The sequence below is a fragment of the Branchiostoma lanceolatum genome, chromosome 6 (assembly GCF_035083965.1).
Source record: "Branchiostoma lanceolatum isolate klBraLanc5 chromosome 6, klBraLanc5.hap2, whole genome shotgun sequence".
Lineage (NCBI taxonomy): Eukaryota > Metazoa > Chordata > Leptocardii > Amphioxiformes > Branchiostomatidae > Branchiostoma > Branchiostoma lanceolatum.
The window spans coordinates 13,243,907-13,259,785 of NC_089727.1; the positions used below are offsets into that span (position 1 = coordinate 13,243,907).

The 15,879-nt window shown below is 43.4% G+C and overlaps 1 protein-coding gene across 1 annotated transcript in view; it reads left to right on the plus strand.

Moving 5' to 3' along the window:
* Positions 1-15,879, plus strand: part of LOC136437246 (uncharacterized) — a 67,723-nt gene that overhangs the window by 31,955 nt on the left and 19,889 nt on the right. Inside the window, exons 22-37 of the mRNA XM_066431727.1 lie at positions 5,326-5,709; positions 8,133-8,249; positions 8,519-8,685; positions 9,023-9,172; positions 9,405-9,549; positions 10,126-10,572; positions 11,145-11,384; positions 11,874-12,044; positions 12,614-12,784; positions 13,001-13,171; positions 13,359-13,529; positions 13,746-13,916; positions 14,104-14,274; positions 14,563-14,733; positions 14,909-15,079; positions 15,245-15,415. Coding sequence (XP_066287824.1) covers positions 5,326-5,709; positions 8,133-8,249; positions 8,519-8,685; positions 9,023-9,172; positions 9,405-9,549; positions 10,126-10,572; positions 11,145-11,384; positions 11,874-12,044; positions 12,614-12,784; positions 13,001-13,171; positions 13,359-13,529; positions 13,746-13,916; positions 14,104-14,274; positions 14,563-14,733; positions 14,909-15,079; positions 15,245-15,415 — 3,189 coding nt within the window. The remainder of the gene's footprint in view (positions 1-5,325; positions 5,710-8,132; positions 8,250-8,518; positions 8,686-9,022; positions 9,173-9,404; positions 9,550-10,125; positions 10,573-11,144; positions 11,385-11,873; positions 12,045-12,613; positions 12,785-13,000; positions 13,172-13,358; positions 13,530-13,745; positions 13,917-14,103; positions 14,275-14,562; positions 14,734-14,908; positions 15,080-15,244; positions 15,416-15,879) is intronic.

Genomic DNA, 15,879 nt, shown 5'->3' on the forward strand with positions numbered 1-15,879 from the left:
GGGAAGGCCAACAATAAGAAGAAAAAAATGTTATAGTAAAGCTATAACCTGACAAAGAAAACAGCCGGAAGGAGTCTGCAATGGAGGCTATGAAAGTTACGGCCGGGCTTCTCTTAGCATACTACTCTGCAAACATAGGCTGGTGGAGAGTTTGTGACCTTTTTATCAAATGCCCCGTTTTTTTGCCCGCTCTCCCCACCAGGTGCAAGTTTGTGATATTTACTGGAGACAAAGAGGTGTGGCTCTCTGATGTTTTATGACAGGAAGATTGTAAAAAGACCACCATGTGTGGTCTGTCAGAGTGTTTAGCCGATCGATGGAAATATGTGGACGATTTAACACTCGGAGAAAACAGAAATGTGCGCAAACCGTCATACCTTTATGATCAAGTGGATTCACTTGAAGTATGGTCCAACACTGCGCAACTTTAAACCCCTAAGAAATGTATGGTGCTGACTATGTCTTATGAAGAGCCCACCTCCCCCTCCACCCATAACTCTCGGGGGCAAACCCCTTCTGATCCCTTCTGGCAGTGATCGCTGCCAAGTAAAGTGTTGGGAATCTGGTTTCAGTCTAATCTGAAATGGGACAAACAAGTCTGCGAGTTTACCAAGAAGGCCACAAATTTATGTTTATGCTCCGGAGACTTAAGACGTTCGGTGCCGCAGATCCTGGAATACTGTGTACCCGTCTATTAGCCTCTACCAGTCTCTGCGGGTCGCTGGGAAAATAGTAGAAATTGGCCAAATAGAGTCAATTGTATGAATGGAGTCCGCTATCATGGAGAGAGGGTCCAATAGGCCGTAGCCGACTCCCTTCATATAATTTACTCTATTTAATTTCTACTCTTTTCCCAGCGACCCGCAAGGGCTCGTAGAGCCTGTTATAAAAGTACAGGGGAGTTGATACCGCCGCCCGTTACGAACAAAAACATTACTTCCGTGTGCCAGCATTTATAGATCAGCAGAGATTGTACTCGTATACAAGACTCCCTACCCTGGGAGACCAGGCACCGTATATCATTCCACAGAGGTACATAGTGATCCCTCCATATCCTACATAAATCTATATATTCCAGATCCAAACAAGGCCAGACAATAATCTTAGGTTCCAAATAGATGAGAATGGGACGAACTTGCATCTGGTGGGGAGAGCGGGCCAAAAAACGGGGCATTTGATAAAAGATCATAAAAAGGTCACAATCTCCCCCACAAACTTTTGCTTGGAGATTAGTAAGAGACAGTCAAAGAAGCCCGGCCGTCACTCAAAAAAAATATATTTCATAGCCTATATTGCAGACTCCTTCCGGCTGTTTTCTTTTTCATGTTATAGCTTTATCATTACATTTTTTTTCTTATTGTTGGCCTTCCGGTCCTAATCCCGGACAGCAACAAGAAAAATGTAATAGTAAAACTTGAAAAAGAAAATAGCCGGAAGGAGTCTTCAATGGAGGCTAAATCTTTCACCCAATATCGATCTCCTTGGAGCTCTCTGCATCTGCTTGGATCCCAAACATCTGCTTTGATCCCAACTATCTGCTTGGATCCCAAACATCTGCTTGGAGCCCAAACATCTGCTTGGAGCCCAAACATCTGCTTGGAATATGTTCTTTTCTAGATCATAGATGTGCCATAATCTCCAAGCAGATCTATATGTTGCGAAGACCGTATCAAACTGGAAGAAGAAGTATGTTTTGCAACCTAATTATAAGATCTGCGATAACAAACAGGGCGGAATATTTCTATTCAATAGTGACCTTTTGTATTGTCGCCTCCCCTCCTCGCGCGTGGTAATGTTAACAGCCGTACGAATGTCCGGGTTACTAATCTTTTTATGACCGATTTCTGGCACAAACCCAGTCACCCGCGCACGTCCCAGTGGGAGGTTCGCGCCTTGGTTGAGCCAAGGAGGTTTTATGGTTGAGCCTTGTAAATGTTCTCACAATAAAAGTTTCTCTATCAGTCGGGTCGCTGGGAAAATAGTAGAAATTGGCCAAATAGAGTCAGCTGTATGAAGGGGGTCGGCTATGGAGATAGGGTCTGCTTGGAGCTCAAACATATACTTGGAGCCACTAACATGTGCTTTCTATATATAGATATGCCTTTCTAGCCTGAGTGCCTTGCTGAGTGTCAGCTCTTTTTTTCAGCCAGGTGGCGGGTCGTGGCGAGCGGACGTGGAAAGCTAAAAAGGGCTGGCACTCTGAGTGAGGCTTGTGCCTTTCTCGTTCTGCTCCATTGGGTGTTTGGAGCTCCGACCAGATATAGAGGCTTAAAGCAGATGTTGGGACTCAAAGCAGATATTGGGACCTATAGATCTGCTTGGGAGCAATGGAAAATTATCTAGAAAAGCACATGGTAGTGGCTCCAAGCAGATGTTTGGGATCCATCAGATATTTGTGATCCAAGCAGATGCTTGGGCTTCAAAGCAGATGTGAAGAGCTCCTAGAAGATCGATATTGGTTGAAAGATCTAGCCTCCATTTCAGACTCTTACGGCTGTTTTCTTTGTTAAGTTAAAGCTTTACCATTACATTTTTCTTCTTCTTATTGCTGTCCGGGAAGACCGAGAAGGCCAGCAATAACAAAAAAATGTAATAGTAAAGCTTTAACTTGAAAGTAAACAACCTCACCAACCTCCTTGGCCGGACGGAGTCTGCAATGGAGGCAATGAAAGATCATTTTTTTCTGAGCGACGGCCGCGGGGTTCTCTAATTGTCCCTTACTACTCTCCAAGCAGAGGTTTGTGAGGCAGCTCGTCACCGTTTTATCATAATATATGCCCCGTTTTCTGTCCGCTAGCCCCATCCAAACTAAAACCACGGGGCATATGATAAAACGGTGACGATCTGCCCCACTAACCTCTGCTTGGAGAGTAGAAGATAGTGACCTTTATATCAAATGTCCCGGGTTTTTTTTTTGCCGCTCTCCCTACCACCAGGTGCATTAGTTTGTATTGTGATAAGCCAATTGGAGACAAAAAGGTGTGATTGTATGATGGTTGTATAAAGACCACCTTGTTGTGTGATCTGCCAGAGTGTCTACAAAATCGACACAAAGGGGCTTGGAAAGTTCATGAGAGGGAATCTTCGAGTACAATCGATGTACGGGCAGCTATTGTGTCTGTTAGTTCTCGCGGGTACTTGTAGCCGCGGTCATATATGGGATTAAAACCATCGCCCATCACTGCTTTTACATTGTAATATACAGACCAAAACATTACTTCCGTATGGCAGTATTCCACAGAAGTACATAGTGATCCCTCCATATCCTAACCCACATAAATCTAAACATTTCAGATCCAAACAAGGCCAGACAACAATTTCAGGTTTCAAATGGATGAGAATGGGGCGAATGTCACAATAGTTACACAATCGATGACAAATGCTCTACTATACTTCCCCATATTTTATCCATCAAGTGACATAGTCGGCTATAACATTCATGTAAATTCATATTCTGATAATGCAATGCGTCTTTACAGAAAGTATGGTGAACTGTAAACTGTCACCCGGCCCGCTGGGCGGTAATCCACACAAGCAGCGAGCTCACGACCACCTTGATTTCCAACCAATGGCTGATCACCATGGAAGGGTTGACGCGTAGTCTGGCGTCTCCGTGGTCAAGCTCCGCCCCCGACATACGGGTCCTGAGCACGTGTCCCCCCCAGACCCGTCTGCATCTCCGCTCAGACCACTTCCGCCGACAGTCACTCGGCGATCACAGGGCGCGTACCGGCCACAGCTGTCCGTTCTCTCTAAAATTTCAAGTTTTTCCAGCTCGTGTTCGTCTTCGTCCGTCAAGGTCACCGCTTCCGGCATCGCGCTAGGATCATGGCAGGTTCCAAGTACTCACAGTCGTGCTTGTACTCTACCCGTGAAGGGACACAAGGGACCTCATGGCGTTGGCAAGTGTCGGGTCGGACGTGCACGCTCCGAGGTCCACTACGATTCTCTGCGCCGGGACTAGAAAGTTCCCCGTTCCCTGGAGGATTTACATTTCAAGAGCCGCTCGAAGGATTTCGCAAAGGGCTTGTGGTCAAGTCTGAGCGAAAACGAGGCAGAGGATAGGAATACTGTACGCGACCTTCGGGCATTTGGACGACGATTTGATGCGGACAGTCGACAAGAGCATCGCCTATCTGTTGAGTTCACTCAATGAACGGGTTGACGCGTAGTATGGCACACTTTCGAATATACACGAACAGAATGGTTCACAATTCAATTAATCAATTCAGACAGTATATCCCACGGCACAGTTTAAATCTGGCTAATGCTCACATAGGATATTCTAGCCAGGCATCAAAAATTGTGTCCGTACTACCAAGGAGGTTTTATATAGAAAACCTCCTTGGTACTACTTTGTACCCACACTAATACATTGTGTGCTGCGGCTTTTACAAAACATAGACTGATGACGTCACAAGAACAAGTCTATCATACACGTTGTACATAACATAAACTGATGACGTCACCAGAACGCGTCTATCGTAGACGTTATACACAACATAAACCAATGACGTAAACAGAACACGGCTATTATAAAGGTTCACTCTAGTGTACGTTACGTTAGCGCTCTGCGTTATGATAACGTAAATGACTATGTTACGTTAACGTAATGCGTTATGATAACTACGACTACGTTATATGTTAACGTTGTTTGTTATAATAACTTGAAGGGCCCACATGCGTTACGTTAACGTTAACGTTACGTTAACATAACCCATTTATGTGCGTAACGTATAACCACAAAACGTGACGTCTACGTAGATACGATATTTTGATCTAAAAATGCCACGACATATGTATGTCACGTTTAGTACGTGACGTATATGCCTTATGTGACGTATGACCTGTTATACGTGACGTTTGGACGAGAAATCGTACGTTTTTTTTATGTAAGTAATTTTGACACGGAAATTGCAAAACCATATGTATGTCACGTATCCGTACGTTCCGGCATACGTGACGTAGGCCTTTCATACGTGACGTATTGACCCCCAATACGTCACGTATAAACGCCAAAACGTGACGTTTTTTACGTACGTAATTTTGACACGGAAATGATGCCATACACATATGGTCATGGCATTTTCAGATCAAAATATCGTTTTATCGTAAACGTCACGTTTTTTGGGTTATACGTTACGTACATAAAAGGGCTATGTTAAAGTAACGTATGTACATGGCATTATTTCCGTTTTAAAAAATCGATGTCGAAAAAGATACGTACCTTTTTAATGAACGAAAAAACGTCTACGACGGCATGAATATAGCGTTTAAGAACATCGTTTTGGATACATTTGTATCAATTTACCGTTGTTTTTTCAGAAGGTTGCCCGGTAGCAGACTACGTCCGTTTTAACGGAGTTTGCTACAGGAGCTTTACGGAACTGAAGACGCGCGCCGAGGCTAGCCAGACGTGTGCGGCAAACGGAGGGATTTTAGCCATGCCAAAGGACAGTGCCACCAACACTTTTCTCGCTAATCTAGCAGAAATAGTGGACGGGCGCTGGCTTGGTCTGACTGACGCAAACAACGACGGTCAGTGGGAATTTGAGGACGGCCAAACCCTAACGTCATCCGACTTTTCCAACTGGCGCTCCGGTGAACCGGCACCAGATAACGGCTGTGTCGGATTTTGGGGGGCTGGATCCAAATGGAATACAAAAGACTGCAGCTATCTTAGGGGATTCATCTGTCAGCTAAATGAAGGTATGCGTTTCGATCACCCTCTTATGATATGACATCATTTCCGTTTAAAAAAAATCGATGTTGAAAAAGATACCTTTAATGAACAAAAAAATGCGTAAACGTGCCACCCCTATTTTCAAGGTGGTTATGTCCCACGTGAAACCAAAGCATCGCTGGCCTCGCGTAAACGTGTCACCTTTTTTTCAAGTTGGTTATGTCCCACTTGTAACCAAAGCATCGTTGGCATATGCATCTCGTAAACTTGCCACCCCTATTTTTGATGTGGTTATGTCCCACTTGTAACCAAATTATCATTTACGCGTATCAAGGAGAATGACTGAAGAAAGGAACGACAGATTTTCATGTTATTTGGTACGCAGGTGGGTTGGACAGAGATGTACAAACTGAAGTGCTAATTATGCAAATTTGGACTGAATTTGCATAAGTAATGAGGAATATCTACTCCTCCATTGTGGGTATGTGCTTTGAGGTCGCACCTGTCGAATCTCTTGGTCTCTTATCTAGGACACGTATTCCCTAAGCTGGTGGTTCTTCTGCCCAAAACCAAGCTGGTGGTTCTTCTGCCCAAAACAAAGTAGATGTGGGGTGGTAGCTCTACTAATGGTATTGCAGAAAGTTTTATGTACCTTGTACATACATGTTTCATAGTACGGATGTTATATTTGATATGTAGGTACCTTTAGAACAGGTAAATACACACGACAATGAATTATGCTAATGAGGACCTAATTTGTATAATTTATGCATGAACTTGTATTTCCCTAACCGTAAAAGCTGCGGTTGTCATATTTGAGATGTAAGTACCTTTAGGAAAGGTGAATGCACCTGGACATAGACTATGCTAATGATGACCTCATTTGCATAATGTCTGCAGAAACTTGTATTCCCCTTACCGTAATTGCTGCAGATGTCATATTTGAGATGTAGGTACCTTTAGGAAAGGTAAACATAGTCTCCAAGCAGACCTACGGGTTGGCAAAGACCGTATCCAACAGGCAGAAGGAGTTTCTATAGCCAACCCAAGTCTCATAGCCAAACCCAAGGTCTGGGACGTGCGCGGGTGACTGGCTATCCCAGAAATCGGTCATAAAAAGATTAGTACCCCGGACATTCGTGCGGCTGTTAGCATTACAACGAGGAGGGGCAGCGGCACCTTTATTGAATAGAAATGCTCCGCCCTGTTTGAGTTGTGGCAGACCTTGGGTTTGGCTATGAGACTTGGGTTGGCTATAGAAACTCCTTCTGCCTGTTGGATACGGTCTTTGCCAACCCGTAGGTCTGCTTGGAGACTAGGTAAACACACTTCTCCATGAATTATGCTAATGAGGACCTCATTTGTATGATTTATGCATAAATGTGTATTTCTCTTTAATACCGTAAAGGCTACGGATGTCATATTAGAGATGTAGGTACCATTAGCAAAGGTCAGAAAACCTGGTCATAAATCATGCAAATGAGGGCATCATTTGCATAATTTATGCATATCCCATGCCGTAAACGCTACGGATGTCATATTTCAGATGTAGGTAATTTTAGGAAAGGTGAACACACCTGACCATAAATTATGCTAATGAGGGCCTCATTTGCATAATCTGTGTATAAACTTGTATTTTCCTTACCGTAAAAGCTACGGATGTCATATTTCAAATGTAGGTACCTTTAGGGGAAGTGAATACACCTGTCCATAAAAAAGGCTAATGCGGACCTCATTTGCATAATTTAGGTATAACCTTGTATTTCCCTTACTGTAAAGGCTACGGATATCATATTTCACATGTAAGTACCTTTAGGAAAGGTCAGAAAACCTGGCCATGAATTATGCTAATGAGGGGTTTATGTATAATCTATGCATATCCCTTACCATAAAAGCTACGGATGACATATTTCAGATGTAGGTACCTTTAGGAAAGGTGAACACACCTGACCATACATTATGCTAATGCAGACCTCGTTTGCATAATTTATGCAGAAACTTCAGAATTCCCTTACACTACAGTAAATGCTAAGGACGTCATATTGGAGGTGTAGGTTATGGGAGGGGAATATCCTGCATTTTCCCGAAAATGTTGCCTTTCTAGTTTCTATTACGTGGATACCCTCTGGCACATAAAACAAAACAACCAGCGGCAACAACAAGTAACTAGGGCAAATAAAGCACATCATATATAAAAACAAATTCCATGGACATTTTGGGTCTTCGGACTCTTGTTTACGTATGCAATTGTGACACGGAAATGATGCCATAGACTTCATATACGCCCTCGTGTGAACCGGTATCCACCCTTATTGTCCTGTGAAACTTTTGTGTATATCAAGTTAAGTCCTCATGAGTTCCTTATGAAAGTTTTTCAATATGCAGCCGTACGCAACAGCAAACTTTTATCATTATGCTAACTGTCCGATTTTTCCTATATTCATGACAGCTGTGGATTATTGCCAACCCAACCCGTGCGTCAATGGGACCTGTATCAGCGGTGCAGACAACTACACCTGCGTCTGTGACGATGACTACGAGGGAGAAACGTGTCAAGTTCCCATTGGTATGTAGCACTCTCTTTCATTTGTAATCATAGTACCTACATACTTAATTCAATCACCATAATTTTTAAACGTTGACCCCAGTAGCCTCGATATTGTTTGGCCCATAGATACTGTCCCCTGCCACCATAGGATCTGCTTCGAGGTTAGCACTCTATACTCCAGCAGCTTGCTATCATTATGCCTGGAAGTACCGTAAACATTTTGTACTTAACATACATGCAGCCGTTCTGTTTCAACCAAACCGAGCAAAGTTTTCTCGTCCTTACAGGATGCACTAAACCACTTGGAATGGAATCTGGTGACATACCTGATGATAGCATAACTGCATCGTCGATTTGGGGTCCTGATCACGAGCCCTACCGCGGACGGCTTAACGGAGTTGCTGGTATTGGCGCTTGGGCAGCCCTAACCAACACCATCGGGGAATGGTTGCAGGTAGACGTATACATTTTGGTAGATGAAGCAATCATGATCTCGGGCAACGTCGTCCATTGCGCACAACGTTGACACCATGCTTGGCTCAGTATTAAGTTCGTTGTTGCTGTAATGTGATCTTTCCTTCATCTAAACAGTATATAGATCTAATGTGGATGGTTTCTGGTGTTTGGCTTTGGAATGCATGGAATTTCATAGATATGATACACAAAGAATACATCACTGTGTACAATGTGGATTAGTTTCAGCTAATCGTGTACGTCATCAAGATTCAGTTAGGTCTGCCTTTTTTTGCGTTTCACTTTCATTCTATAACGAAAAGCATTTTTGCATTCAGGTGGATTTAGTAGAAGTGAAGCGCGTCACGGGAACCATCATTCAGGGCCGCCACCATGGTGACGACCAGTGGGTGACGTCTTACAAACTGCAGTGCAGTGTAGATGGCGTTAGTCGGACGACATATACTGGCAGCGATGGCTCCGATAAGGTATCTTATTTAAAAAGATATCCTCTTATTTTCTTTTCTTTCTAAATCAACCAAAAGGAATAATCAAATATGTCCTGCAAAATGTAAGAGGAATAGCCATTGTTAACAGTTAGCGTTAGTCTTATACTTGCCATTGATATTGTTTGGCTCTCTCATTTGCAATGGCGACGAGCTGAATATATGACGAATGAGAGTAAAGAAAATAATCTTAATCATTCCTTTACCTGTCTAGGTGTTTCCAGGCAACACTGATAGGAACACCCCTGTGACCAACCAGCTTGACAATCCCACTTATGCCCATTATGTGCGTTTCCTGCCTCAGTCCTGGCACGTTCACATGAGTATGAGAGTGGAGATTTTAGGCTGTGACATCACCGGTACGTTTCTGTTGAAAATGTCAGAGTCATTGCATTGACAAAGTCTATTTCACTGACCTTTTAACGCTGTTCCTCTGCTGTTGCATTACTTCTACTGTAGGACATATTGTACATTTAGAGGATCCAGTTGTGTCGTCTTTCATTGCCATTGACAGATAACAATGTATGGTAATGTAGTGAACTGCGCATGCTCTCTTCCTTTATTTTCAATACTATTACCTACATACTTAATTCAATCACCATATTTTGTCCATGTTGACCCACGTAGCCTTGATATTGTTTGTAAGTATGAAAGTGGAGATTTTAGGCTGTGAGATCACCGATACGTTACAGTCGAAAATGTTAGAGTCGTTATTGGCGAAGCCTAACTCACTGTCACTGACTTTATTACACTATTCTTCTGCTGTTGCATTACTTCTTCTGTATAGCCATATTGTACAGATAGAGAATCTAGTTGTATCGTCATATTGTCACTATACAGATGACAATGTAACCATGGTTCACGCGGGCGTCGCCCCCTCCCATTAGTTCGTTGTGCTCGACTATTACTCATCACTACTGCGTCCTCTTCCCTAGGTGTAAGGCTGCCCCGGAATCCGTCATGGATTGTGGACTCCACCGGCACGCCGTGGGTTGACAACGGAGTGACATATGATGCCGCCAAAGCTTTGGATGGCGACATTGGAACCTACTGGAACGTCATGGATACCCCACAAAACCACAACAACTGGTACATCGTACTGGACTTCACAGGGCCCCAAACTCTGACTCGCATCGCCGTGAACAGTTACGGAGACACCACCCATGACATTGCAGCCTTCAAGCTGCAAAAGTCTCAGAGTGAGAGTCCGTACAACTGGGAGGACGCCGTATCCGTCGATAACGTACAGGGAGGGACGAACCAGAGCCAGGAGTTCGGCGGGTTCCAGGGAACAGCGCGGTATTGGAGGTTCGTGGTCACTCGGACCCACGAGGGCTGGCAGCCATATCTCACCGAACTGAACTTCTACGGAATCTCATCAGGTAAGGAAAATAGCTTAATTTTTTTCGAGCATACGGCCTTATTGCTTTAGTAAGTAACAATAGCAGTGACGGTTGATTTTACTTTGGAATAAAGAAAACAAAGCAGGCTTTGAATATTTGTCCATGTAATGTCACACAGACCAAAAAGGAAGCTATGAAGTCAGAATATTAGCAACTTGAATACTAGTTTAAGATACAAATTACATGTCCCTGTAGAAATTCAAGACAGAATTTCCCCAGGTTGCGTATTGATGGTAGATGAAACTTTTAAAAAGCTTTTAAAGTTTTAAAAGCTCTGTCATAGAAAGCTTTCCGTAAATTTGTGTAAGTTGCCATAATTACTTGAGATTTCGTGAGGATGGCATGTTGCGATATTGTGCAATACAAACTACTATAATGGCTAAATATTTATAAGTGACATAAATTTTGTTGGGAGTCCTGCAGTTGTTTAGATATATTTTTCACATATAGTATGTCAGCCTCATGGTAGTTATTCTAAGTTATGATATGTTTCATACTACGTTCCCAAACTGCATTAAATACTGTTTCTTTATTACCCTTTCATTTTCTAGAATTATGCCAGGTGGGAGATGGGGTGTCATACCGAGGAACAGGCTCTGTGACCGAAACAGGAAAGACATGTCAGCGCTGGGACAGTCAGACACCCCATGAACACAGTTATACGACTGCTAATTATCCTTCATCCGGACTAGAGGAGAACTACTGCCGGAATACTGGCGACTGGACCGGAGTTTGGTGCTACACCACGGATAATGACACGAGATGGGAACTGTGTGACGTACCAGCATGTGGTAAGGTCTGATTTTTTAACCTTAGATAACAGCAGATACTTTCCTTTCATCCATATCTACTAGTATATCTGCTCATCAACATTGCAATGTTATCATACACTCACTCACTCACTCACTCACTCACTCACGCACTTACTTATCATACACTCATTCACTCATTCACTCATTCACTCATTCACTCATTCACTCATTCACTCATTCACTCACATACACACCCGTCGATAATGTTTGATGAATAATTAACGATAAATAAGAGCAAATAAAACTTGACGAGTAGCGTACAGTTTAGTGCGATATGCCATGTCTGTTCATTGTATAACGCTACATGTTACGATTACAATACCGCGGACGTATTCACGTTGATCACCGTATAGTGGATTGACGTTATCTTAACATGACAAAATGATGTAACTTCTCTGCCATAAGAACAACAGTTTAACGTGACAGAACGATCTACTTATTGATTGGCTCTAAACTATTTACTCTTAGGAACCGTCTGTCCAGAGCTACCAGTCCCAAGCAATGGTAATAGAACTGAGGGTCATCTTTACGGAGACATAGTTACCTTTTCCTGTGATGAGGGTTACGACCTGACTGGCTCTGTAAACAGAACTTGCCAGACCAACCAGAGCTGGTCGGGTATACAGCCCAATTGCTCCAGTAAGTAACTATGTTCCGCTTTATAGTTTTGTTGTCATGGTCGTAAGTGCTTTTTAAGAATTTGCCAATTATGGCTATGTTTCATCAAGTCGTCAGCTTTCTTGATGATAAAGTATTGCAATGGTTCACTGAAAACTGTCATTATACTGCACTATTTTGTGTGGCGTCTTTGAGTCAGTGTAGCATAGCTATGACAGGTAGCTTCTCTAACTGACTTTTTTTTGCTACTATGTATAAATAGGAACAGTCTGCCCAGAGTTACCATTTCCATCCAACGGCAGCAGAACCGAGAGTTATCTTTACGGAGACATAGTTACCTTTACCTGTAATGAGGGCTTCTATCTGATCGGTTCTGTAAACAGATCTTGCCAGGCCGACCAGAGCTGGTCGGGCATACAGCCCAATTGCTTCAGCACGTAATTTCTTACATTTTACCTATTAGCATGGTTTTCGTAGAAGTAGATCTTTAAATCCTTTTTTATAGGTTTATGGGTTCTTTTTTGTTCTTTTAGTTTCGAATATCGTTTTGCTGTTGTCAAAGTTTTGACGCCAAATATCGTATGTTCCAGGAACGTCCTGCTCACAGCTGACGCCTGTCCAACATGGCGGCACCAGCGGTGGGAGTTATTATGGGGACGTCGTCACTTATCACTGTGACCCTGGATACGACATCAGTGGTGTTGAAGAACGGACCTGCCAGTCGGACCAGACGTGGAGCGGCACACAGCCGACATGCAACCGTAGGTGTCTTCCTTGTTCCCAATGCATGATTTCTGCTTCGTCGACTTTTCAGATTTTTCCAAACTAAAGTATTTAAAGAGTTCCGCCCGAGACTAGTGTAAACTTAGTTACTTACTTGAATTATGTGTTCGAGCCTCGAGAGCGGAGTAATTGTCCGTAGTCTTTCGGTAGCATTTCCAAACTAACGGCAATGTCGATGTTACCCTTTCTCACAGGAAAAACCTGTCTAGAGCTACCAGTCCCAAACAATGGCAGCAGAACCGCGGGTCATCTTTACGGAGACATAGTCACATTTTCCTGTACTGAGGGCTACGAACTGATCGGTTCTGTAAACAGAACTTGTCAGGCGGACCAGAGCTGGTCGGGTGTACAGCCCAATTGTTCCAGTACGTATTTACATTGAATATCGACCTTGTAGCATGGTTGTCGCAGTAGCCGATCCTTTAATTTGTAATAGATACTTTCTTTCTTTCTTTAGAGATAAACTGTACAGGCTGTTTTATGTTCGTTTTATAGTTTTGAATATCTTTTTGCTGTTGTCAAAGTTTTGACACTAAATTTCTGATGTTCCAGGAACGCCCTGCCCACAGCTGACGCCTGTTCAACATGGCGGCACCAGCGGTGGGAGTTATTATGGGGACGTCATCACTTATCACTGTGACCCTGGATACGAGATCAGTGGTGTTAAAGAACGGACCTGCCAGTCGGACCAGACGTGGAGCGGCACACAGCCGACATGCAACCGTAGGTGTCTTCCTTGTTCCCAATGCATGATTTCTGCTTCGTCGACTTTTCAGATTTTTCCAAACTAAAATATCTAAAGAGTTCCGCCCGAGACTAGTGTAAACTTAGTTACTTACTTGTATTATGTGTTCGAGCCTCGAGAGCGGAGTAATTGTCCGTAGTCTTTCGGTAGCATTTCCAAACTAACGGCAATGTCGATGTTACCCTTTCTCACAGGAAAAACCTGTCTAGAGCTACCAGTCCCAAACAATGGCAGCAGAACCGCGGGTCATCTTTACGGAGACATAGTCACCTTTTCCTGTAATGAGGGCTACGAACTGATCGGTTCTGTAAACAGAACTTGTCAGGCGGACCAGAGCTGGTCGGGTGTACAGCCTAATTGTTCCAGTACGTATTTACATTGAATATCGACCTTGTAGCATGGTTGTCGCAGTAGCCGATCCTTTAATTTGTAATAGATACTTTCTTTCTTTCTTTAGAGATAAACTGTACAGGCTGTTTTATGTTCGTTTTATAGTTTTGAATATCTTTTTGCTGTTGTCAAAGTTGTGACACTAAATTTCTTATGTTCCAGGAACACCCTGTCCACAGCTGACGCCTGTTCAACATGGCGGCACCAGCGGTGGCAGTTATTATGGGGACGTCGTCACTTATCACTGTGACCCTGGATACGAGATCAGTGGTGTTGAAGAACGAACATGCCAGTCAGACCAGACGTGGAGCGGCACACAGCCGACATGCAACCGTAGGTGTCTATCTTGTTCCCATGATTTCTGTTTCGTCGAGTTTTCAGATTTTTAAAGAGTTAAGTATTTCATCAGTTTCGTAACAGACTGTTATAAGTGTAATTGCTTACCTGAATTATGTCTTAGAGCCTCTAGAGCATAGTACTAACCCGTAGTCTTGCCTAGTATCTAACGGCAATGTTGATGTTATCCTTTCCTGTGTTTGAGCCTCAAGAGCATAGTAATTGTACCTAATCTTTCCTTACTTTAGTAACTAACGGCAATGTTGGTGTAACCCTTTCTCACAGGAAAAGCCTGTCCAGAGCTACCAGTCCCTAACAATGGCAGCAGAACCGAGGGTCATCTTTACGGAGACATAGTCACCTTTACCTGTAATGAGGGCTACGAACTGATCGGCTCTGTAAACAGAACTTGTCAGGCCAACCAGAGCTGGTCGGGCATACAGCCCAATTGCTCCAGTACGTAATTATTTACATTCGACCTTTTAGCACGGTTGTCGCAGTAGTAGATCCTTTGATTTTTATTTTTAAAGGTAAACAATATATTTTTTTAGGCTGCATTTTCTTCGTTTAGTTTTTAATTCTTTTTTGTTCTTGTTGTCAAATTTTTGACACCAAATATCGTATGTTCCAGGAACGTCCTGTCCACAGCTGACGCCTGTCCAACATGGCGGCACCAGCGGTGGGAGTTATTATGGGGACGTCGTCACTTATCACTGTGACCCTGGATACGAGATCAGTGGTGTTGAAGAACGAACATGCCAGTCAGACCAGACGTGGAGCGGCATACAGCCGACATGCAGCCGTACGCGTACTTTTCCAAACTTAAGTATTTCAAACGTTCCGTGAGTGACTACTACAAGTGTAAAGTTACTTACTTGAATTATGTGTTTGAGCCTCGAGAGCATAGTAATTGCCCGTCGTCTCACTTAGTAACTAACGGCAATGTTGGTGTAACCCTTTCTCACAGGAAAAGCCTGTCCAGAGCTACCAGTCCCTAACAATGGCAGCAGGAATGAGGGTCATCTTTACGGAGACATAGTCAAATTTACCTGTAATGAGGGCTACGAACTGATCAGTTCTGTAAACAGAACTTGTCAGGCCAACCAGAGCTGGTCGGGCATACAGCCCAATTGCTCCAGTAAGTAATAATTACTCCGGGAAGGAGGAATACCTCCTTCTGGGAGTATTGGGAATGCATTTGTTTGCGCGTTCGCAGCTATAACTCACGATCCCGTTGTCGCATTGGTGTGTAACTTGGCATATCGTTTGCCTGGTTCGGCGTGGTGATGCACAATGTCTTTGTTACGCCGTAACTACTTTTATCGTCAATGCAATATCGAAATTGCACCCCTATAATTAATGGTAAGGGCCACTGCCTTGGCATAGCGACCATGTTATAATCCGTTACGCTTGACTGCAATACTTCAGGCAGATACGGGGTACGAAAATTTCCTACTTGCTATGATCGTATAGTCACTCTTACATTGTAAAATAGACAACGTGCATCACCACAAGCAACCTAGCTAGCGATATACCAAGTTACATACCAATGCGGCAACGGGAATTGTGAGTTTTCGCTGCGAACATGTGCCGAGTGAGCTT